This window comes from Perca fluviatilis, chromosome 10 (assembly GCF_010015445.1).
Source record: "Perca fluviatilis chromosome 10, GENO_Pfluv_1.0, whole genome shotgun sequence".
Classification (NCBI taxonomy): domain Eukaryota; kingdom Metazoa; phylum Chordata; class Actinopteri; order Perciformes; family Percidae; genus Perca; species Perca fluviatilis.
In genome coordinates, this window is record NC_053121.1 from 27,746,453 (window position 1) to 27,771,472 (window position 25,020).

Below are 25,020 nucleotides of genomic sequence, written 5' to 3' on the forward strand. Positions count from 1 at the left end.
TATACTCAAGGCCAATACACAAGTGGTACATTACATAGTTTTTAAATTATCTTGTACTGTAAGAAGTTTTTCTTCTCTCTGTCCTTCATGCGTTTTTTTCATACCATACTGTTGTCTTTTGCCCTAAAACCAGCCTCACTGACCCGTATACACAATCGGCTTTACCCAGAGAGAAAAAAAAATGGAAAATAAATAAGACTGTCTGCCAATTCTCCAACAAAGTGAGTCAGTGTGCGCCTATCAATGTGATGTCAAACAGAGCTCCACGGGTTACTCTGTGTTTTGGTAACCACACTGCGAGGAAGAGTAATAAGCAGTAAGTAGCTAAGTGGCAGGAAATGTAAACAGCAGCTTGGTTTTCATTCAGACAACTGCAGGGGCATTTAAAACAGATACGCTGCTGGGTTGATGGGATTCTTATTTAGAGTACAGTGAAGGTGATCATCTGAGCAACTGAAAATGTATGTATTTATTTATTTGAAAAAACTACAAAAGAAGAAACTATAACCACATAACAACTCTAAATTAAGTAAATTATATGAAGCTTGCACCCGATATTTCTCATATTTCCTGACATTTCATTCTGTAATTAAGGGAAGCATAATTGAATGGATAATACATTAAAATGTAACATTTAGTGGCCTATTTCAGGTCAGTACGTTGTCTGTGGGATGGCAGTAACAAAAGCCAGTTCATGTATGATGATAATCAACTTAAATAAAAGTAGCCACACAATAAATAATACTCTATCACATGTAAAAGTCCTGCAATCAAAAGTACAGAAGTATGAGCAACAAAATGTACTTATTAAAGTATCAAACGTACTCAGAATGCAGAATGACCCCTCTTCAGTGTACTAGTATTACAGAGCTATTACAGTAATATATAAGCGCTACTTTAATGTTTTAGTTGGTCGAGATGGAGCTAATTGTAACTACTTCATAATATACAGTTTAATCTATAATGCTGCCTCATATTTTATATACTGATCACATGTAGCCAGTAACTCTAGCTCTCAAAGAAATGTTGTGGAGTAGTATAAAGTGGCATTAAATGTCAAATCTCAAGTAAAGAACAAGTACCTAAAATATGTACTTAAGTACAGTACTTTACTTATTCTAACACAGCTGCAGACTTTGATGAATTACAGTGATATACCATGAGCTGTCGCATTCAGGATATGGTGCATTTTTATTATTATGAATTATAATTAGGAGCAGGAGAAGTTTAGCAATACTTTTAAAAGTAGAAAATGGAAATTGTATTGCTGCTTTGTTTGATTTTTTTTCAACTGTCTGTCAGTATATGTCAAATCACATTTGGAAGAAATTAAATAATATTCACCATATATATAAATAGAAAGATACATAAGGTGTAGAGCTGCAACTAATGCTTATTTTCATTATTGATTAATCTGTTGATTATTTGTGTCATTAATTCTCATTTAGTCTTTACACATGTTGAAAAATAGATGAAAGAATGCCCATAACATGACCCCACAGCCTCAGGATGGTGTCTTTAAATGTCTTATTTTGTCAAAAAAATATTCAATCTACAACTATACAGTATAAAACAGCAGCAAATCCTCATATTTGAGGAGCTGGAACCTATGAATTTATGGTATTTTTGCTTGATAAATGAGATAAAGGATTAATAATGTATGGAAATTCTTAAGGACTAATCAATCAATTGTATGGCACTGATGCTGGGTGAACATATAATGAAAAAAAGAGACACTTTTTGTGTTTGCAGTCAACATAAAGCTGAACTGGTTTGCTGTTCCTGGACAGGACGTCTCCCTCTGCTGGTGACAACCTGCCGTTATGGAAAGATGAGATGATCACTACATAATAGCCATGCCGGGAAAAGGTAAATTTTCTCCTTTTTTCTACCTACAATGACACAATTCCTTAATATCCCCAGACTCTTTGTCTGCTATCCTCCAGTTTAACACTGGGGTGAAATTCCCAAGACCTTTCCAGTAAAGAAATAAACTTTAATGGCATATTAGACTATTACGTTTGCCTCCACCCACCACCAGCTCCTCTTTTTTTCCTGCCCCTTCTTGTAACTTTAATCTGGTGTTTAAAACAGAAATCACGTCTGATGCAGCAACATGCCAGTTGCCGTGGTAACATCTCAGTTTCCCCTCTCTCCTGGGTGTGTTTATGACAGTTCTTGGATTCTTTTTTCTTCTTGCGTGCTGGTATGAAGAAGGAGGCTCACAGCACGCCATACTGTACTACCCCCCCCCCTCCTTCTTCTTACTTGAGAATAGCTGCCAAATTGTATTCAGATGGAGCAATACATGAGAGGGCACTGCCAAGAGTCATTTGCAGTAAATGCTTCCAAAATGCCCTCTAGATTTCTCACCAAATATCAGATCAACCATGATAGCACCCTTAATCAACCTCAACATTGGAAAGTGGAAGGAAAGGGAAGGGGGGGTTACTACCAGCTTTAAGTATGCTTTTAGTTGCCTAAGTTACAATTGAACCCTCTTTCCCAAAGAAAAATTATCCTTGCATGCGATGGAGCACTAAATGGAAGAGCCCTTGGGACAGAACACTTAATACAGTAAATGGAAGCAAGAGACAAGCAGAGAGAAGTTCCTGCGTCTCTTGGAAGCTATTCAAAACATCTCCGCAATGGTTGCATTACTGGAGACACAGGAGCAGAAATGGGGGGATAGCCTGCTGTTACAGTCCAATTAATGTGTGTAGATAGTGCAGACGTGATTTATAGTTTATTTTTCGGCTCTGCTGTGCTGACAAACGAGCTTCCAGCCGCCTCTGGCACGCAACAGATAATGCATGCAGCTCAAGCACATCATGAAAGGCTTCTCAGGTCCTGAAGAGTCTCTGGCTGCTCAGGTCTCTGCAACCGGCTTCCTTTCTCCTCCGCTCACGCCTAAATAAAGACGTCCTTCAAAGTAGCGGACCCCTTTTAGTGGTTTCATGTCACATGTGAAATACCACTTTTGAACATGGGAGTTGATGTAGTTATGAAAACTTCAAGGATCATTTAGACATTCTTGAGATATTATGGGCCTTTTCTTTTGTTGAAGTGGGTGTCAAAGACAGCTTACAGCTAACAGATTTACCTCTCTGACAGGTGGTTAGAGTTTAGAGTACAGAAGTGGGGCTGTTGTCTATTAATCTATGGGTTCTTTTTTGTAGAAGTCGATAATCATTTAGTCTTCATGAAATGCCAGAACATTCTTAAGATTGACCATCTTGGTTTTCAACATGACATATTTTAATATCTTTTGTCCGACCAACAGTCCAAAACACAAAGATACATTTTGATGATATAAAACAGACAAAAGCGGAAACTCCCCACATGGGAGGCCTGTTCACTTGATAAATGATGTAAATGATTAATCAATTATCAAAATTGTTGGTGATTTGCTTTGTCTGTTGACTAATCGATGAATCCTTTAAACGTACAATATGTAACTTTCTGCCACTAGGGGTCTCTCAACCAAAAAAATGGATTGTAAACATGGACTTTTGATGACGTTGGGAAGTTGCGTGGAACTATGGGATATATAGTTTTTATTGTTAAACACCTTCGCTGGTTAGAATGCATCTGTTCACGGACGAGTTTACCCATTCAAGTTTATTCACGTTACGTTTAGTAACGTTTATTCATGTCATTCTAATAAAATAGCTGCATTTTCCCCCAACATTATTAAGTTTTTCTTGATTTGATCTGTATTGGTAGCTGACCAGTTAGCTAGTGAGCCAGCAAGCTAACATTAGCCAGCAGCTAAAACCACAGTGACTATCACAATATAAACTTAGCACAAAAAGTAAGGAAATTTGTGTTTGGTAGATTATTTCTCTGTGGTAACAATGCTTTTTGGCAATAACTCTTACCGCTGGGAAGCCTGTTTAGTTCCCTTTCAAATGGTGCCCCATTTGTAAGGAACATTTGTGGGATGAGCAGCAGCGCTGAGTATGTGGGTTGCGGCCATGAAAAATTTGCCAAATCTTCTCTGCCAATGCCAAACCGCTTATTCTGCCATTGAATCGTTTGGTGTTTTGTGGATTGGATGATTGAAGTTTGAAGAAACAAGACATATTGGCAATTGAACAATTTATTCATTTCACAAACAGGAGCCTCAGTAGCGTGTGGAAGAACCATACACAGCCACAACAGCCTGGCACCTCCTCCTCATGCTGGTCACACACTGCTGTGGGATGGCATCCCATTCTTCAACCAGCATTTGTCGCAAGTCAGCAAATGTGGTTGTGTTGGTCACTCTGGCACAAACAGCACGCCCAAGCTGATCCCACAAGTGCTCAATGGGGTTGAGGTCAGGGCTGCTGGCAGGCCATTCCATCCTCTCCTCTCCCACATTCTGGAGGTAGTCTCTGATAAACCCCGCCCTGTGGGGATGAGCGTCGTCATCTTGGAGGATAGAGTTCGTCCCAGACTGTGGAGATATGGGATTGCCACTGGTTGCAGAATCTCATCTCTATATCTCTCTGCATTGAGATTGTCTCCAATAATGACATGCCTCGTTTTTCCAGTGAGGGAGATGCCGCCCCACACCATCACACTGCCTCCACCAAAAGGTGTTACTCTATCGGTGCAGCAATCAGCATAACGTTCTCTGCGTCTTCTCCACACTTTGACCCTATGATCCAACTGCCGTTGGCAGAATCTAGACTCATCACTGAACATAACATTCCTGTGTCAAGTGACAACTGTCAATAGCAACAGCAAAATAACCTGTTGGGCAATGGCAGAGGAGATTTGACACATTTTTCATGGGCGCAACCCACATACTCAGTACTGCTGCTCATCCCACAAATGCATGTTCCTTCCAAATGGGGAACCATTTGAAAGGGAACTAAACAGGCTTTCCAACGGTATAAGACTTATTGCCAAAAAGCATTGTTACCACAGAGAAATAATCTACAAAACACAATTTTCCTTACTTTTTGTGCTATGGTTATTTCACATGTCAATGTCCCCTTTTGGATGGTTTCAACAACGGGCAGACGGGGTTTGTTGTAACGCTAGCTAGCTACTCAACGAGGCTGAGAGACAGGTGTGGGTGGGGATTGCCGGGGGAATCTCCAGCCAGGACGGCGAGGACGGTTGATGGCCAATGTGCAGCAGCAGAACATCTCTAAGCTGCCCGGAACAATCTCCCCCTTCAATTTTCTTAAATCTTAACTATTCCTTTTGGTGCTTAACCCACCTTTTGTCGGGTTAATTTAGCTAACTGTAAAGACAGATAAATGCTAAAGGGGGGAGAAATTCGTCAGGGAGGAGATTTTCGGCATGAACACCGGTAGCGCTAACGGAGACGTAGCTAACATTATGGATGGCTGCGGTTGTGACTCGGATCTGGATCTGGGTCTGATATGGGGTCTGTTTCCCGATGCTTCATTAAACTGCCGTTAGCGTCATAAGCACCCTGGCACCGGAGTTAAGTGCTGTATAGTACTTATAGTACTGTAGGATTGCTGCAATGATAGTGGCTGGCTGTTTGCTGGCTATGGGCTAACGGTAACTGGCTATTGCTACATGTCCCGGCTGTGTTGTCAGCTCTCATCCCTAATGAAGTCTCTTTGCACCAGGGGAGTGAGGCAGACAGACCGGGGTGTGCTAGCTGGCTAAATTAGCATTAGATTAGTCGTCTATCTATACAGCTAACGTTAACATTACTGGTGAACTCATTCGTGGGTTAGCCCAGCGCTGCTTTCATCCGTGGTGAAAACAATCATGCTACTAATAACTTTATGAGCGCGTTGGACGATGTTGTAACCCAATAATGTTATCCACCAAGCATTAGCATTAACGTTAGCTACTTGTCAACCAACACGTTGTAGCAGCTGGATCAATATTAATATGTATCAATAAATAAGATCTCTGCTGTATTACTGTGTTGCAAAGTGGCATGTAATTAATCACAAAATGATGCCTTGTGGCAGAAAAAGCAGTATTACGGTTAGGAGTATTTCTTTTTCTGACATTGTACGATTTACAATTACACTCAAATGTATCATCTGGGTGCCGTGTTTTGACGGAAGTTACGAGTAACTAGAGGGTGAAAGGTTATATGACGCCACTGACATGCGACTAAAGGAAACGTCCCGTGTCTGAAAATAAAATAACAGATTTCTCTGGGTTTGACATTTGGTGGAAACATTTGGGATAGTGTAACTACACAACTCAAAAAATATATAAAATAGGTATGGTCGTTTTTAGACATTTTAATGCAGAAATGTTACATATAGTACCTTTAAGGCTTCTGTATAGCGTTGAAGAGATTCATCCAACATACAGCTTTAAAAAGTAGAAGCAAATAAAAAGTTTCATTTTTAAAGCTAAGTGATTTCCTGAAACAGCTCTGGTTTTTAATCAAACGTTACTCAAACATAAGTAAATAGTGCATTAATTGGGACTATTTTCCGCTGCAGATTGCTACACATTTTGGCACGGTGAATGCTTACAGCAGCGGATGAGTTCAAAAAAGATGATGTCACATACAGTAATTGTCTTGCACTAGTTTAGCATTTTTATCAAAATCTTGTGGTGTTTGTCAATCAAATCTGATCAACCCGCACAGTTCGGGCTGCAACTAACGATTAGTACTGTCATTTTTGATAGTCGTTATTTTTCTATATAGCCTAATGTCAGAAAATAGCTAGAAATGTCAGTTATAACTGACTGATACATTTTCTGTTCATCGACTATTAGTTGCAGCTCTACACATAATCATATGATAACTAAGGCTGTTTTTTTTTCTCAACTTTAACTTTGATTGTTGCTTTAAATTATAAATATTGAACATTGTAGTGGGGCACTTAAGATTTTTAGGGGCTTTAAATTACCCAGTTTGGAAAACGTATCATCTACCCAGAAGGGAATTACTACAACTTCTTTTTTTGGTGTGTTGCATTTTCTTCTGAAGCAAACTACCACAATACAATAGGTTATTGTAATTGTAATTTTAAAAAGTAAATGGAAGTTAGCTCACATTCTAAACATTACAGCAGAAAGCTAGATATAAAATGCAACAGCCTACAAATTATGTATTTTGCATCGTAAAGCTAAAAAAGATGTTTCTTTAAAACTCTGTATTGCGAAAGACAAAACATAAGATGCTTTTTAAACTTCAAACAATGCTGACATACTGCAACCACATTTGACCCCAAAATGTTGGTCAGTAAACAGGCATTTTAGAAATGATCCTGCACTCTGGTGTGTATTTGTTGCAGGCTCAGAGGCCAGCAGTCAATCCAAATCTCGTCTCAACTGCAGAACTATTTCAATACTGCAAAAGGAAAAAAAAAAAAAACACTTTTAAGACTCTAAGCCACCACCCCTCCCTGCTGCCTGCCGCTGGCTATTTCTATGACTCTCGTATGAAACACTTCTGACGTTAAACACCTGTTAACTTTTATGTCTTGTGAGAGGAGTGGCTGAATGGGGGAGCATTATGTTCAGTGCTGGCCAAATCCCCAGTAGAGGAAAGACCACTCCCAGTGCAGAGTGGAGGCAGCAGTGAGTGAGCCCCCTTATCCCTGCAGCCTGCGAGGATCCCCTCAGCAGTTACCTCTATTCCAGTTGACAGCTGTGTGAAACCACCATCTTTCCACAGCTCTCTGCTGGATAAACTGCAGCGCGCCTCCCCAGCAGACCTGCTTAAGAGGCAAAGTGAGGAGATGTGAGGAGGTTTGAGGCAGCTTATGTTGTTGGGGTCTTGTATCAGTCAGATGTTTTCCCTTCACATTTAGATGCTGAACGATGCCGGTGCAGTGTGTCCTGCCAGAATCCACATAACCTGCACCTCCCATTATGAAGAGTCCCAAAGTGGACTGTGATTTTGAGGTACTTGTACTTTACTTGAGTAATTCCATTTTATGCTACTTTACACTTCTACTCCACTACATCTTGGAAGCAAATATTGTACTTTTTACTCCACTACATTTATCTGACAGCTTTAGTTACTTTGCAGATTCAGATTATTAAGAAATATAATCAACTAATAAATGATGATACATTATTATAGATTAAGATACACAGCAGTATTTAAAATAATTCTAATTAGCTCCACCTTTACCATCTGCAACATTAAAGTGATGTACACATTAATGCATCAAATATTATAATCCAGTAATAAAATAGCCTATATATGATTCTGAAATGGGCCATTCTGCATAATGAGTTTTTTTGGTACTTTGAGTATATTTTGATACTAATACTTATGTACTCCTACATAAATATCTGAGCACCAGTCCGTTTATAGATCTCTATCAATACTAAGTTTACAACACGTATCTTTTCAAAATAGCTTTTACTAATACAATATACACTCTATTAGTGCATATAATACAGTGTAAATACAGTTGTTCAGCTGCACCATGAATCAGTGGGTAAAATGTTGAATCTCCATTTTTCAAAACAAATGCTGAACTCTTTTAAACCTTTTTTCATATTTTTTAAAACACCTTATCTCTTAATCCGTATGGATAATCTTAATGTCAATCTGCAGCTTTGATGGACTGACATGATAACCTTGTTCCTGCTAAAGAATGCTGGTTGTCATATGTAGGACTGCAACTAATGATTATTTTCATTATCAATTATGTTCTCAATGTGTCTATGAAATGTAAAAAAAAAAAAAAAGGGGAACATTTTTATTGTGAAATGAATAATCATTTCTGATAATGGTTGCTTATTAATTTTCTGTATATCCCTTAATGACTAATGGTTTTAGCTCAAGTAGTATGGTATGATTTGTATTTATGGTCATGTATATTTCTTCTGTACATTGTTTTTATCCATTTTGAATAAAGATTGTATTTTATAAAAACTATTTTACAATATTTTTTGTACAGTTGATATCTAAGTAACATGACTGATCCATGGACTGTACGAACCCCGTCAAGGGCAAGATAACTGAAAACATGCAAAAATATGTTCAGGTACAGTAGATTAAAATCACCTAAAAGCAGGTTAGCATTTGTCCAGATTTGTGCAGCAGCAGTTAAACATACATATATTTAGATTATTATGTGTTGCTGCTTTCTCTACCTTTCTAAAGGTCTTGCTGTGAGGTCCCTGCTGAGCTGAAAGCAGTCCTCCACCTCATACATAAAACATGCTGCCTATAAATCAGTCTAATGTGCATTAAACTGCTGATACTAAGCAGTAGAAACCTGCTTGGCAAATTCAAAAATCATTTTGGACTACAATGCAAACGACATAATAAAAATGACGTCTCAAGTCTCTCTAAATGGCATCAGTGAGTGAAAGGAGCGCTGTTTGTCTGCCAGACCTGGTGGCTAAATGAAAGTTGAACCAAACCTTTAAATGAAAGCTAATATTTTAGGGCTTGGATTGCAGCACCAGGAAATACCTGGGAGAGGTACACCTTTAAGGAATCAAATTTAGCAATCCACAGGAATGGTTGGAAACTTTACCCAGAGAACTCTTTCCGTAACCTCTGTCTGTGCTTTTTGGATCCCGTAAGTTCGGGTGCAGCGATTAAAGCCTCCTAACGTGTTAATGATGGTGGAATATTTCATTCTGAGTTTGTCAGTTTTATCCCCCATTAGCAGGCAGGAATGTCCTCTCCTCTTCTCCAGTCAGAGGTGATTGGTTAATGTCTTTGGCTATTTACACATTTACAGACAGCACATCCATCGAGGAGATAACGTTTGAGACATAAGGGTGAATGAAATTAATACAAATCTGTATATTCTGCTCTGTGCACTATTTCATGTTTTCATAAACAAATATTTCAGATCCTCAGATGTGCTACCGTTTGAATAACCGTAGCAACACAGTTTGGATTGTCTTTTTTTTTTTTTTTAGATAAGTGAACATCTATGCAATCTATAATTTTAGAATATTCAAATAAAAATACACAAAATGTGTAAATGTTTTAAACATCAGATCAATGGATTTACCACCAGAGTCACTTAAAAAAAACAGACCAATTTGCTTTAATCTGCTTCCAATAGAAATTCAGATTTTTGACCACAAATAAGAACTTGAAGTGATTTATACTTGCTTGAAACAATAAAAAAAAGGAAGCAATATTCAGTATTTTTACATTTATAAAAAAGAAATGTATTTGCATTAACAGGTAGGCAAGATATCTAACACCATTATGTTGATATACAGTTAAAACAACACAAATAACTAGATTACCTCCATTTAGACAGTAAGAAACAGTTCTTTTGTCTGCAACGGGCGTTGTTACACGTGTCATAAAGTAGATTCAGTTTATAGAGAAACTGTTCACGTGTTTTCCCAGTCTGTGACGAATCTTTTATTTAAAACAAAAAAAGTCCCTTAACTTATGAATATTAAGAAAAAAAAACGTTAAAAACAAGAACTTCTCCTTTCATTCACAGAATGAATATTGAAAAAATAAAATTCACAATGAAGGTGAAGAAGCTTCGCAGTGATTTCTCTGTACAAGTGTTTGGATTTACAGTCTCAGCAGGAACTGAGACACACTCTGGCCTCTAGTTTCAATTCACCCTCTGTATCTCAAAACACAACTCTGCTGCACGTTAGGCCTTTGATTGGGCTGAAATACTCTGCTTCACTGGGCATTACTGAATAAACGGAGGAATGATGAAGTCTGATCCAAACCATATGGGCGTAGTGCAGTAGAAGGTATTCTGGGGGGATTTCTACACAGATCCTCAGGTTTATACCCCAACCATCAGATGAGAGAGGATAATACTCTCCAGAGCTTTTCAATACCTACAGTCAATGAAGCAGAAACAGCTTTACATGCTAACTTGACTGTAGAGGCTCTTTGACCCCCCGATAACAAAACTGACTTGAATATGGAGTGCAGCGAAAACGCTGCGGGGGCAAATCAGTCCACCGCTGTCTGAGGTTTTAGCGTTTGGCTCTCTTGGAAGGGGGCTCCTCTGATTTCTGTCCTCCCCGCATTCGCACCGCAGGGGGGCTGGCCTCCCGTTTACGGCCCCCCTTCGCTGCTGCTGCCTGGCCCCTCGCCCCGCTGCAGTAGTGAAACAAGAAACAAGTGTCAGTCCGTTTGTCTAATGGGTCACATTTAGGTGCTGTAAAAATTTGTCTTTGTTAATTCCAAAGTTATTCATGAAAAGCGTTCCAATAACAAGTACTCCTTTACTACCTATAAGTGAACTTGGCACGTCCACTTTCCTTTTGAATAGAGAAGTGTGTGCACGAGACAGACTCCTAAAAGACCATTTAAGAATTGTAAAAAATGACCATTTCTAAAAAATAATCTCCTTGGAAACTACAAATTGTAAGAATTAGGAAACAAACATTTTATACACTTTAAACATTGCATTCTGTAGTAATGGCAGTGATTCAGCTGGTCTCTTCCCTTAAATATATAGGAACTACAGTGGTGATACCCGACCCTCGGGTTCGGACAGATATTGATGATGTTCGGGTCGGGCTCGGTCACATCAGCGTGATAAGGCATTTGTTGTAAAATGGTGCTGTGTGTGTGTGTGTGTGTGTGTGTGTGTGTGTGTGTGTGTGTGTGTGTGTGTGTGTGTGTGTGTGTGTGTGTGTGTGTGTGGGGCAGAAGAGAAATAGAGAAAGAGGAAGCAGACATGTAGATGCGACTGGAGCAGAGTTGGTGGATTAAGTTTTAAGTTTTGTACACAGTGTGTGCTGTGTCAGACTGAAAGCCAAGTTCATTCGTTTGCTCAACAGAAACGGGATTTTAACCCCGACGTTATTCATTTTATAACATCGGCCCTGGAGGTAACGAGTCTCCCTTTCTGACCACGGTGGAAACGAAGCAATCAGGAAAGGTTAACGCTTTGAACATTTTAAATTAAACAGCTTATAACGTGCACTTGTTGCCCCGCATGCGCTAATGCGCTCATCTGTTGACATTTCCGAATGCCTTCCTACAGTTGCTTAATAAAAGCAGTCTTTCCACACAAACAAACGTACATGTGTCATTAGTATGAGAAAAAAAAGAATTAGATTTTAACTGTGTCTGGCTCGGGACGGGTTCGGTTACTGCCCTGTCGGACGCGGGCCGGGCTTGGACAGAAAAATGCGGCACGATCACCACTCTAATAGGAACCAATATGTTTTGGGGAGATTTAGATTTAGAAAAATGGATATTCAACCATTTTTTAAAACCCATTTTGAAAAGTTGTATGTGATATTACATATCTTTTGTATTTATGGTCATTCACATTGAACCTCATTTCTGTAATTCTGTAATTCCAGAAGTTTCAAAACAAACTGTTTAGACCATGCAAAAATCATTGCTTATTTTTATTTTTGAAGTTGTTAACTCAAAAACATTTTTAAAAGGCCGGGAAAACTTTTGGTGAAAAGTTGTCTTTCACAGAGCAGCGGCCTCGCAGTCAGTTTTGGTCAGAATCCCCTTGAAGCTTGTTCTTTCTTCTGAACCTCAATGAGACAAACTCACCGTGTGCCAGCTGTGGTCTCCTCTTTACCGCTCTGCCGACTTGCCCGGGTGGAGGGTTTACTTGGCTTGTTTCTGAGAAGCAAAAACATATTTGAAACGACAGTTGATGCTTTAGTGCTATATCTCCCCCCCCCCCCCGCTTTAATTGAATAGGATGTGGCAGTGATGATGCCTGTTGCGTGGCTCACTCGTCACCACACAGGCTGACACAGGGTCTGATAACTGTGACTGCACAGTGTCAAAATAGGAGTCATTGTCTGGATTTATTTGCAGGTGTTTTGTGATCAACCATGTTTTTAAGATTTAGTTGGTCTCATTACATTTTAGTTACTTGCTTTTACTGCAGGTTTCTTACCAAATGAAGTTCCAGTAAAGTTTGAATTGTGGGTCCATAAATATGCGCAGTCCTGACGACAATTCCACCGGTATATTAGTATTATTGTTGTCATTTGTGTCCATGAGCTGTTAAATTACCTTTCAGCCTCCAGGCGAGCTGCTGACCGTGTGGTCGCTCTGGTTGCAGTTCCTTTTTCTCCCTCTTCTTTCTCACCATCACCATCGTCATCGTCATCATCCTCTTCATCATTCTGCTCACTTTCTTCTGCCTTTTTGTCCTTTTTATCTGTGGGTAAGATGATAAAAGGTTGTGAGCATCACAGGTTTGATATCCAAACTCCAACAATCTGTTTCCCTAAGACACTTCACTGGAGCTACACAATTCTTCTTCCTGGTTTGATTTGGATCAAGCTTTACATTTTCTCACCTGGATCCTCTGTGGCAGCAGCTGACTTCGACAACCGTCCCCTCCGCCCGGGTCTCTTTGGAGTTATCTCTTGGTCCTCTTGTTGCTCCTCCTCAAGCTGGAGAGTCAACAATGAGTCTTTAAATCCCTAAGTCTAATGGCAGTTTGCCTCTGTACATCAAATCAATCTCTCTCAAAGATTAAAAAGGTAAGAGATGTAAATGTATTTTAAGTTCTTCACACACTAGAGACAGTACAGCAACAGTGATGGATGCATATGCAGCGTTTACAACATGCAGATACATATTTTTAAAGAACAATTGTACTGCCAACATACATCATCTGGATTCTTCTCGCTGCAGATCTCCTCTTCACTCTCTGCCTGGCTTACTGAAGGGGAACAACCTGGAAAATATCATATATTGATCAAGGTAACTAATTTTCCTCCTAACTTTGAATATGTTGTGTTTTAGATACAGTATGCAAGAACTTGCACAGCTTATTGATTATTTAAGTTAAGAAAAAAAGTGTTTAAAGTGTGTGTGTGTGTGTGTGGTTTCTTACCACTGTCAAGTTGTTGCTCACGTTGTTCCTCTTGACTGTTGTCCTTCTTCACCTCCTCTTTAGCCTGGGCTTCCTGCAGAATTATATAATATATTTGAATACACATCGAGACACATAAATAGAGAAGTAAATACAGATTTAGATGGAGGAATTGTGGACCAGGATGCAGAGAATGTTTTAATCCACAAAGACAACACATCTTACCTCCTCAGATTCCTCTGATCTCTTCCTTTTCATTGCTGGTTTATCTGGAATGGAAATAAAAAATCTTTTCATCACATCATCTTTTTTTATACATACAAGTATCACCCAGAAAATATTTTGTAAAGTTTAAATCATAGTAAAGCTGCCAGCCTTCCCTCATGTCAACTATCATTGCCAAATTTCTCATTCATACTATTTTACAGGCTCTTAACAGTGACGACAGCAAAATAAAACTTGTTTAACGCGACATGATGCTATAAAATGCACCAATTAGCTGTTGAGGTTTGGCCCACTTATTTTTTGAGTCGGTAATGCATGCTCTGGCAGACATGTAGCCACACCCAACCTAACATTATTTGCCATTATTAGTGTGCACATTTCTTTTAGTCATTTAAAGAAAGGGGACCAAAAAAACAAGAAGGAATTAAAAAAAGTAAACCTACGTGTGTCAGTTGTCGGTTTGGAGTCAGAGCTTCCTGCAGCTTCAGTGTTTTCTGGAACAGGAGACGGCAGATTGACTTGACTTCCTCGCCGTGCAATTTTCCTTGGTCCACTTTCCTCTTCAGTTGTCTACAGATTTGAAAAATATTGTACAAGACACTATAAACACTATACAAGATAATGGCTTCTGTCAATTTCAAAATATTATTCAGGGTTTCTGCTGAAGGAGTTCAATCATCATGTGTGGTGACTATTGTTAAACAGCTTACTCACGACCTCACGCGAGTGTCCTTTTAGGAACAAACCCGGTAATGTGAAGTATCTAACACTTCTATACATGTCGCACGTATGTTAACGCACCTCTTCTCTCTCGGCTGGTTTAGTTGTTGTTTTATCGGTGCTCTCCTCGTCTTTATTCTCATCCTTCTTCTGATTATCTGAGGTTAAAAAAAATAAAATAGTATACACAGAACAGCCAAGACTTTTACATTATTCAAACTATACTCTGCAACACTTATTATCCATCTTAGAGGACAATTTGTTCATTATAAAAGTACAATAAAAAAAAAGAAATCTTTACTGAATTTAGCACACACTCGGGCAGATCATCTAAACTCTAATTTAAAAAGGGACAATCTTACCAGCATTGGCTTCTTTGACAGCAGCTCCTGAACGTCTTCGCCCGCGGCTCGAAGTCTCCTCTAATTTCTCAGGTTCTTTAGGTTGGTCCTTCTCTGCCTCCTCGGTGGTTTTGGATGATCGACCCCTGCGTGGTGTTCTGACTTCACCAACCTTCTCCTGATCAGTTTCCTGAAGGTAAAACAAAAGTCCATGAGCCAATCAGTGTGGAGTCAAAATGAACAGATACAGATGTCAAATAAAAATCTGCAAAAAAATGTGTGTATGTATTTTAAAAAGGTTTCAAACCCCCAAACAAGAACATGACTTTTTTTACAATGACATGGTTATTTAAAGATTGAGGAGATTTGAAAAAGGCTGTATTTACCTCAGAAGACTGTTGCTCTTTACTTTCTTTTTCATCCCTCTCGTCACCTGATCAGTCACAGAAACATAAATGAAAACATTATTTCATAAAATGAATACAAACATAACCATCTGCTGAAGCCGCTTGAGGGGAGCTCGGCAATAGAATAATTTAATCCATAAATGGTTAATGTTATTTTCTGACTGGATTATACAATTAAACAGGTATTTTGTAAACTGTCTTTAGCTAATTAATAGTAAAAAAAAAAAAAGAATCAATAATATCAATTATTATAATCAAAATCTTATGTTAAATTTTGGTGTGAAAAGAAAATTTCACCAGATTCTTTCACTGCTGCAATGTTCTGAGTGGACAGCCTTCGTTTACGTCTGCCTCCTCGTCCCTCCGCCTTCTCTTCCTACGCCAACAAAAAGTGTTAGCACAGAGGGTAGCATACTGTATCGACGCCTATATTTATCAAATATGTATGAGCTGAATTTCAAACAAACTGTGTGGCGTTACCTTTTCTGACAAGTCTGATCCCTTCTCATCTTCCTGGCTGTCTGCGCTGGAGACATTACCTGAAAAATACATACACATAGCAATGGCTGAGATCAACTGCGAAAGGACCGATGGCTACAGTGGAGGAATATGAAAAAAACGTATCATGAAATCTGCATCTAGTTCCAGTTTCAGCCTGCCGAAGGTGCAGGGAGTACTTAATGACACGTGAAAACCATCCTCTGAGGACAGCTTCACATTTTTCAAACTGTAAATATCTCATTTTACAGCAACGTTTACAACAATTGCGGACAATCGTAACACAAGGGTGATTTTTTTTTTTTTAAAAGAACTCAAGATGACTCACTGATTTGTTTGACCAGTTTGGACTGACTCTCAGGTCCACTTTCTCCGATTTCTTCAGTCTTCTGTGGGACATTGTGTTCAATCTAAACATTATTTATAAGATCCACAGATATTAAAAAAATATATATATAAAATACATATATACACACACAGTAGGCAGACAGGACATATAGATCCAATAGAAATATGAGGTGTGTACAGGTGGTTTACATCTCAACAGATTGACCCTTACAGTTTGTGGATCACTCTTCTCTGTTGCAACATTTGCTTCCTCCGCTGTCTTACTCTCAGCTTCACCTAGTGGTGAAAAGAAGTCAGGTTGAAAAGTATTGCCTATGCACCTACTGTACCACCAAAAATAAGTTCAAGCACTTTACGGTCATTGTGTAGCACAACGAGATATTGTACGCACCAAGGCCAAGTATTGCGTACAGTATTTAGAAAGTTTTTAATCCAAGTTACATACAGAGAAAAGACTTACCAATATCTGCGTCCATCTTGGCCTGGTTGTCCTCAGCTACCACTCCCTCAGCCTATTGTTAAAAGAGAGATGACTTTGAATTTTAGTCTCACGTGAAATTCTTTAGAAAGTAAACAATTCAAATGTGTAAACCATGACCGGTACCTCACCTTTGGGATCGTCTTTGTATCTGCAACATCTGGCTCAGTTTGCTCTAAAGGAATGATAAGATGCTAAGTTAATGGTCAGCCAAAGAAAACCCATCTTGTTCTTTTCAACAAGAATGTTTTAAAGCGCTCACCTTGTTTAGTGGGAGTTTCTGAGACTTGTTCAGTGGTATCACAAGAAACTGCAATTGTGCTTTCATCCGTGGTTCCTCTGACCTCTTCTGCTTCAGACACAACAGCACTAGCAGCTGAAATATTGTAGGAAGTTTATATTAAAAAAATAAAAATAAAAATGGACACCATGCGATTAAAGCAGTTGATGCCTGGTCAATAATTTATTTTCGTCAAACCACAGGCTTCACGTTGGAAATCACAAGAAATTATAATTTGAATAGTTCAAAACACGAGAAACAAGATTCGAAAGCTAAAATAGGAGAAACGAAAGTGTACCTTCTTTATCAGCTGCTGGTGGTGGTGCCGTGTTTTCATCTGGCTGGGTTTCAGGAGCAATTTCTGCACTTTTGGCTTCATCCTCATTTAAAAGAGCCTGACATTCGTTTGAGGTAGTGTCATCCTCCTGTGTAGACGACAGAAGAATGATTTTTCACAGCACTATAACACCTTAGAAAATGCTACTTCCAAGAACTAGATCTACAGAAATTCATATTTTTGATCCAAAAGAAGCAAACGGGGAGTAGGAAGGATGTATTTATCCGTTAATAGGACAAATGTGACCTGTATTTTTTTTTTTTTTTTACCTGTGGAGTAGGAGACTCAGACATTTTAGCCCTTGCCACATCCATTTCTTTCTCTGAAGTTTCAGACACATCTGTAAGAGAGATTCAGATTTCTATTTAAGGAAACATTCCATCGATGTTTAGGTAGTAAAAATATACCCATTTTGATCATCACTGTGAATCTACCTGCAGCGTTTGGTTTCTCATCAACGAGCTCAACAGTTTGTTGAGATGCAACTGGTGACGGCTCGGAGGCTGTGAACGCCGCTTCAGCAGCGGTTGGCACATCCATACGAGACTCTTCTTGTTCTGCTGCAGTGGCTTCCATCAGCTGTGGGGCAGTCCGAGTCCCTTCCGGTTCCTCCCTGGTATCACGGCGGATTAAGGTGGAGGACACGGTACTGTCAGGATCCATGGAGAGCAGAGTCAAAGCGGCCTCTTTCATCTTCATATCAGCGTCCTGCAGAGTCATCTCAGGCGCTGCGTCCTCCGGAGCGCTCTCAGGTAGAAGTCTCGCCTCTGCCGAGGTACAAACGTCCATGAGAGCCAGCAGAGCGTCGGCCTCGGCCGGCACAGCCGGCATCTCGCTCAGTCGTGACTCCGTCTCCCCTTCAGGTGGCTCAGGGGTGATGTCGCTTAACGCGTCGCAAGTATCGTCTGAGAACGAGGTGGGGACGGTGGTGGTGACGGGATCGGAGTCTGTGCTCGTGTCTTGGAGGAGAGAAGGTTTCTTCGGCTGCTCCTCTGCGTCCAGCGAGGAAACTGAAGACTTTGAAGATTTATCAGACTTCTCCAGTTTGTCTTCTCTGGGGGTTTTCTTCTCCTCTTGGCCATCATCCTTCTTTTCTGGGACTTTATCCTTCTTCTCCGTTTTTTTCTTTGCACTCTTACTTTCGGATTTCTCATGGAGAGGTTCTTCTGAGACTTTCCGCTGTTCCTTTGCATTTCCCTCTTTTTTCTTCTCCTTTGTCGCCTCAGGTTTGCCAATGGCTGCACCTCCTGTACTTTTGACTTCTAAACTCTGAACTTTATTGTCCGTCTTTGACAACAATAGAGTCTTTGTTTCCTCTTTGGATTTTGACTTTGATTTTTCCATGATTCTTCCTTTTTCGGTTGGCTTGACCCTTTTTGGATCTTTGTCCATTTCAGAGCTGGACTTGTTTGATTTCTGACTGTCTTGATCTGCTTTAGTCTTTTCCTTCTCGCCGTCTTTACTATCAGTTTTAGATTTGAGTTTGTCTCCTGGCCTGTCCTCAGTGTGGCTCTTTGACCTTTTCAGGACTTCCTTAGAGTGTTTATCTTTCTTCTTGCTGCTATCGGACCCGGGCTCCATGTCTGACCGATCCTCCGAAGAGCCGGCAGAATCTGGGCGGAGCAGCTGCTTGAAATCACTTTTAGCTGAAGTTCTCTCTCCTTTGGCCTTTTCCTTTTCTTTGATCTTATCTTTCTCCTTTTCCCTATTTTTGTCCTTCTCTGCTTTGACAGTCTCCACAGATGGAGCTTTTGCCTTCTTCACAGTAGCATCTTTAGGACCCTCGTCTGCCACGCCTTCTGACGACTTTCCTTCTCTTGTGGTTCCGGACATTTTCTTCTCACTTTTAATCTTAGGCTTCCTCTCACCTTTCTCTTCAGGGGACACTTTAACAGCAGCACCTTCCTTCTGCTGAGATTCATCTGCCGGATGTTCTGATTTTCTCTCCTGCTTTTGTTTGAGTTTGGCGCGTTCATCTGATAAGCTGCATTCTTTCTCTTTGCGTTCTTTAGAGTGAAGTTCCTTACGGGAAAACCTATCAAATTTGCCAACGGAGCGTTGTTTGAGAGCCTCTTGGGAACCTTGCTCCAACTCCAGGATGAAGGAGTGTGTCCGGCCTTTGTCGGACAGCTTCTTGGTTTCACTGGAGTCTTCGGAGACGCTGCCGCTCATCCTTCTGTGCCTCTCATCGGACGATGCTGATTCTGACAGATTTCTTATTAATTTCGGTTGTGGAGGCTTTGAGGCTGTAGATTTCCCTTCCTAATTTTTTCAAACGACAAAACACAAAAATGCTTGTTACAACTCACCAATTCTGTTACCTATGAGGCCATCGTTTTTATTCATCTTGGCTTTCACGTACCGTTTTCTTGGAAACTTCTGGATCTCCTCTCTTTTTGCTTGAAACATCTCCCTCTTTCCTGAAGGATGAAATTAACGAATGTCATCGTAGAGTATGCAAATAAACTCAGTTGCCTCACCTATCCTCACCTAATGAAGGTTACAATGTTCAGCTTTTGTTAAAACTGTTTTAGAGAGGTATTGATTCAACCGTATGATCATTTTGGAGGATGTAGCTTGTGGTGCTGTTAGCAATATACGGTTTTGAAGGTAGGATCTACTGTATTTGTATTAGACTGCTAGTCTAAGTTCTTGCTAGGTGTACCTATTAAAAACTTGCAACTGAGTAAACATCTAAACCGTTTGGCTGTTTTGCTCAGCAGCTGCTGTGCGAGTTTGCATCTGAGCTTTTTATCACCTACCTTGAGTCGAGCTTCCTCTTCCTGTTGAGAGCCATTTTCTTCTCCAGAACTTTCCTTTCTTTGCGAGCCTCTTTGGCTCTGGGGCCGTCCAGCCCAGCAGAGTCTCCGCTCTTCTGTTTTTTGTGATCTGTGTAAGAAACAAAACCTGGTAAATGACGTGACAGTAAACAAAGCTACTTTGAGGACATGTATGATTTTTTAAGATGGGAACAATGAGAACATGCAGTGTGACTAAACTAACTGGACTTCACATGCTGCAATTTAGAGATTTTGTACAGATCTCATGTAACGTGTCCCCAAACTTCTTTAGTATACAGTGGAGAGGAACATAAAAAAATTAAAAATAGCGGAAGAGGTGAGAAAACGGGATAACAAGAAACTCGGCACCCGACAGCAGGCAGCTCACACATGACAGACAGAAAATACCTTCTTCAGCTGCTTTCTGTTTACGCTTCTCTTCCATTCGCTCTCTGTTCTGTTGTCTCTTGAGCAGCCTTTCCTCTTTGTCCTTAGCCTAGGAGAACACCGTTGAGAGACAGCAATGACAGAAGCCAATAATTAAAACAAAAAGGACTATCAAAATCTGTGGTTTTAATGTTTGTGGATTCATCATTTGCCAAGCAAAGCCTCTGATTAAGCTATAAACAGAATCCAAGCAAAGATGCTTTGAATTCTATACCTTTAATGTTACGATTAATACAACTCACCACAGATCTCCGACGTTCTTCCACAGTGATTTCATCATCCGAGTCGCTATAGTAACGGGAGTAGAGGAAGGGCTTGTGCACGTAGGCTTTGCGGCGAGGTTTACGCTCTTCTTCTTCTTCTTCTTCTGCATCTCCGCTGGCTTGTTTCTTTTCTGCTCTCTCATCTTGATGACGTGAAAGACAAGCATAAGAATCCCACTTAGAGAGCGGAGCTGAAAATGTAAACTATGTGGTAGCAGAGACCATATTTAACACTCTGATACAGTAAACTGTTGGAATGGAAATTTGTTTGAAAACTCAAGTCAATAAAACATTGAGACCATCTGATGGAAGCTCCCCCTCTTCAGAAGAGTCAGACAGCAGCTCGTCTTCGTCACTCTGTTCCTCGAATGACGACAGGTCGCTGGTGTGGACCGAGCTCACTGTGATGTCACTCAGGCCCTCCAAGTCAGAGTCCTCCAAAAAGTATTCTGCAGGGCAAAGACACAGCAATTGTATTAACCAAGATAAATTGCTATTCAGAAAAAGGTAACAGAAGCAGTGGATCAAATATCCACCAAAACTTAAATATTATAATTTGATATCATCAATTGACAAATCTTGTCTTAAGACAACTATAATTGTAATGCAACTCAACAAGTACAATGGCTTATGTATTACTGCATTAGGTATACAAATATTTGCAGCATACAAATTCTATCTGGAGGTCAGAATCCATCCAATTTTTAGATTAATTGTTGAATTGTTTATTATTTTAAACATAATGAATTTTGTATTATGAATATTTTGAATGAATATTTTTATCATAATGAAAAAATGTTAAATTCACAATGACATAACACTAAAGAATCGCAGCAAATCCTCACATTTTGATTTTCTGTCGCTAGACTACTACTCATTATCTTCCATGTCTACCATAAGAAAATGCATAGAAATCCCTGAACTGTCACGTGTGGTTTAATCAAGTATGTTTTGTGCATTCAGGTTACACTGCTTTAAAATCTCAAAACACATACAGAGGTTACAACAGCTCACCTTCCTTTATCCTCTCTCTGGCTTTCTGCTTGGCCTGACTTGTAGATTTGAGCAGATCATCATCCTGCTTCTCCTCTGTGGGTTTTCCAGTTGTTTTGCTGGCCGCTTTATCTCTCTCCTCCCCGGTCTGCTCCTGAGCTCCTGACTCCTCTTCCTCCATCTTCACCTCCTCTATTAATCCCTCTTTTCCCAGATCCATCTGTTCCTGAGTATCCTCTGTCTTCACTTCTAACGCCTGGACCTCCGATGCCAACTCCTCTGCCTCTTCCAGTGTCCTCCCATCATGATGGCTGTCTCCTTCCTCAACAACAGTCATGGCTGGCTCGCCGTCCTCCACCAGCTGCATGGGCTCATCTGGGCCTCTACGTCCTTTGTCTGAGCTGGCCCTGACGCTGGCCTCCTGGTTGAGAGAGGTTATAGTGTCCAAGATGGACATGGCATCGCTGGCTGCAGTGGTAGCTGGAGCAGACGACGAGGCTGTACAAATGTAATGTTGCTTGTTAACTAGGTAAGTGTGAGCCAGACACTGTTTATTTCCACATTTAGAATAAATCCATTGATCTACTTGTCATGGCTGATAAAGGGATAAAATATGTGTACCTTGCTCAGGAATGCTGCTGTCTGGTTTGGTCTCTGTTGAAGGCAGTGGCGCCGGTGGCTCCCCTGAGCAGCTTCCAGGTGACAGAAATTCACGGACCACCCTCTCCACCTGCGGCCTGAAGATATGGTTGATTTTGGGATCCACCACCTGGGCCACTATCCTGTCCACTCCCTGCTCCAGCATTCCGGACCTAAGAGTAACAGTTTGATTTAACTCTGTGTTTCTTGTACATAAAATCAGTTCTAAAACATCACAAAGCAAAAGAAAAAAAAAAAACAGCAATGTTTTTAGCTTGAAAAAGTATAGAATACTTTCTGATGCTGGACTAGTAGCACAAGCAGGGATATTGCTGCATTCTCACTTACTGCAGCACAAGTTGTCGGATGTTGTTTCTCAGCTGATTCTTGTTCAAATGAGGGCTCCATGTGTGGTTAGAAAGGTGATTTGAGACAAAGTTGTCAACTCTTTGTTTCAGGTTCAAGTAAGCTGGCTGCAAGAGAAACTTGCAATTATTATATTGTCAAAAACCAATAACACAATCCTGCCAACCTGCCCAAAAAGGCCCTTAAAGTGATTAAATGTTTAATGTAATGGCTTAACATCACCTGTACATCCTATCTACGATTTTATGCTGTACTAAAATGAATGCAAATAAATGAAAAACCCATGGCCGTCTCGAATTTAGGACAAACTGACTCTTAAAATCGTAAAAATAATAATAATCTTAACTGTTCTGCTAAAATGGACGACAGGTATATTACTCTGACACCATGATACTAATCGTTAAGTGAGTTAACGTTAAGGGATATGTTTACAGTGGGATGTAGCTTTGCCCCAGTCACCAGTTTTCAATGTTCCCTAAAACAGACTCACACATACATATGAAAAAACTTATGAGGCGATAGCCGCCCATGTAAACGCGCAAATATTTTTGCTCTGGCGCCCAGAGTTCACCGTGCTGAACTTCTGGTGGGCTGCAAGAACCGCTGAAAACGCTTTGCTTTTTTTTGGAAAACGGTTTGATGTTTGGGGGGAATTGCTCGTGCAGGTAACGTTAGGCGGTTGTCAGGGCGGTTTTGTGAAAGCAGCTTTACCTTTGTATCGACGTCTGCCAGGCAGTCCCTCCTGAACTGGTCGAACAGACCCTGGGTTTTTAAATGGTTGACGATCATTGAGACCAGCTGTGGATCTCCGGGTGGTAAACCAGCCATGTCTGAATGCAGTTGGCGTTAGCTTGGATTCGGTTAATTAAGATGAGTTAATACTGACAACACATCTGGTAATATCCGACTTTGAACGCACCAGGCTTCTGTTGTGGTTTGTGAAGTTCGAAGCAGGTTTGAACCGGAAGAAATCCTGTAAAAAAAACTGTTCCATTAAACCGGAACAGCGTTGAAAGCGAGGGTTTCGCTACCAAAATAAAAGTTTAGTAAAACTATAAAATATTTTTTTAAATATTCATGGATAGGTTACAACCAGTGACTGTAAAAAAATACAATATTTTATAAATAATACGTTAAGGAACGCAAGAAGTAAAGGTAGTATTACGATTTAAAATCTAACTGGCCCAAATTGTTACAAAGTAAAGGAATAGAAAGCGTGTCACTTTATTAGGTAACGTTACACCTGGCAAAAACAAATTTTCATGAAGGTTACAACCATTGGCACATTCTACCAGTAAAGTAAATTTCCACTTTTAAAGAGATTGATTCATGAATAATTTCTTAAATTGTCCATTTTTATATCATGCGATGTGTGACAGGACTGGCCGTGACGTGACATGGAGGTTGTTGATGCAGGAAAACCTTATGTTTTGTGTTCTTTAAAGGTCCAATATGTAATATTTGTACTGTAATAAATCCAAAAATGACACCAATGCCTCATCAGATATTAAGGAAACATGTTAAGCTGAAATACTATCTTTTCTGACAACAATGCTAATGTCAGTATTTTTTCTTTTTGAAATTTACATTCCGTGACGGAATTTCTGTTTATGTTTTGATCTGTGTGTTGTTATCAACGGCCCAGTTTGACAGCCAGGCCAGGGGCCTGTTTCACAAAACCAAGATAAGGGATTAAGCCGGGATTTCCCAGTTCTCCTGGATGAATTAAGCCTTGATTCGGTTTCACGAAAGCGGAGGCACATAAATCACCATGGCGATTTAAGTCAAGCCTCGCTTTATCAGTTATCCTGGATTTATATATTCTGCTTTTGTGAAACAGGCCCCGGGTTGCCAGATATACCTGTAAAAACGTAAACCCAGCACGCTACAGCTGTAACGGTAGTACAGCCATGAAAGCAGCACACAAACGAACAGGATAAATGGAGATAGATTCTACCCGACCTAAAAAAACAGTTGCGTGACCAGAGACGTAACAACCCCCTGGTAAATATTGTAGATGTATTTGAAAGATGGAGACAGCTTAGATCCCAAAAGGACGCAGAATTGGCTTATTTCCTCCTGAACAGGTGAGCATAGCTTCAGGCTAATTTATCACAGCCACTAGGGACGGGCATTTTATGTCATTTCAACATTTGTGTACTCACATTGAATTATAT

General features: G+C 40.1%; 1 protein-coding gene and 1 long non-coding RNA gene across 3 annotated transcripts in view; one reads left to right on the plus strand and one right to left on the minus strand.

The window, feature by feature from the left end:
* Positions 1-8,765, plus strand: part of LOC120566668 — a 31,581-nt gene extending 22,816 nt beyond the window's left edge. Inside the window, exons 3-4 of the long non-coding RNA XR_005640444.1 lie at positions 1,791-1,869; positions 7,761-8,765. This is a non-coding gene — a long non-coding RNA (uncharacterized LOC120566668). The remainder of the gene's footprint in view (positions 1-1,790; positions 1,870-7,760) is intronic.
* A 1,305-nt stretch (positions 8,766-10,070) lies between these two features.
* On the minus strand, positions 10,071-23,803 carry bod1l1 (biorientation of chromosomes in cell division 1-like 1). Of its 2 annotated transcripts, none has more exons than XM_039813905.1 (30): positions 23,555-23,803; positions 22,826-22,950; positions 22,460-22,650; positions 21,860-22,336; positions 21,145-21,294; positions 20,825-20,988; positions 20,544-20,631; positions 20,118-20,244; positions 19,718-19,775; positions 17,790-19,617; positions 17,625-17,695; positions 17,317-17,443; positions 17,001-17,114; positions 16,870-16,913; positions 16,721-16,772; positions 16,472-16,536; positions 16,241-16,301; positions 15,895-15,953; positions 15,712-15,790; positions 15,394-15,440; positions 15,029-15,197; positions 14,748-14,824; positions 14,390-14,516; positions 13,947-13,990; positions 13,743-13,815; positions 13,516-13,583; positions 13,200-13,296; positions 12,911-13,058; positions 12,437-12,508; positions 10,071-11,011 (listed from the first exon to the last, which is right to left on the minus strand). In XM_039813905.1, the coding sequence occupies exons 1-30, from the start codon at positions 23,669-23,671 to the stop codon at positions 10,888-10,890; spliced, it is 5,043 nt and encodes a 1,680-aa protein (XP_039669839.1). In that variant the 5' UTR covers positions 23,672-23,803; the 3' UTR covers positions 10,071-10,887. The 2 variants fall into 2 exon arrangements, with proteins under 2 accessions (XP_039669839.1, XP_039669838.1); XM_039813904.1 differs by having other exon boundaries at positions 16,241-16,322.
* Between the last annotated feature and the right edge of the window lie 1,217 nt (positions 23,804-25,020).

Coding starts and splice junctions, on each gene's coding strand:
- bod1l1 (XM_039813904.1), bottom strand. CDS start 23,671: ATGGCTGGTTTACCACCCGGAGATCCACAGCTGGTCTCAATGATCGTC. Junction 16,914..17,000: donor AGAAACTCCCACTAAACAAG/GTGAGCGCTTTA, acceptor TCATTCCTTTAG/AGCAAACTGAGCCAGATGTT. Junction 16,773..16,869: donor ATACAAAGACGATCCCAAAG/GTGAGGTACCGG, acceptor TTTTAACAATAG/GCTGAGGGAGTGGTAGCTGA.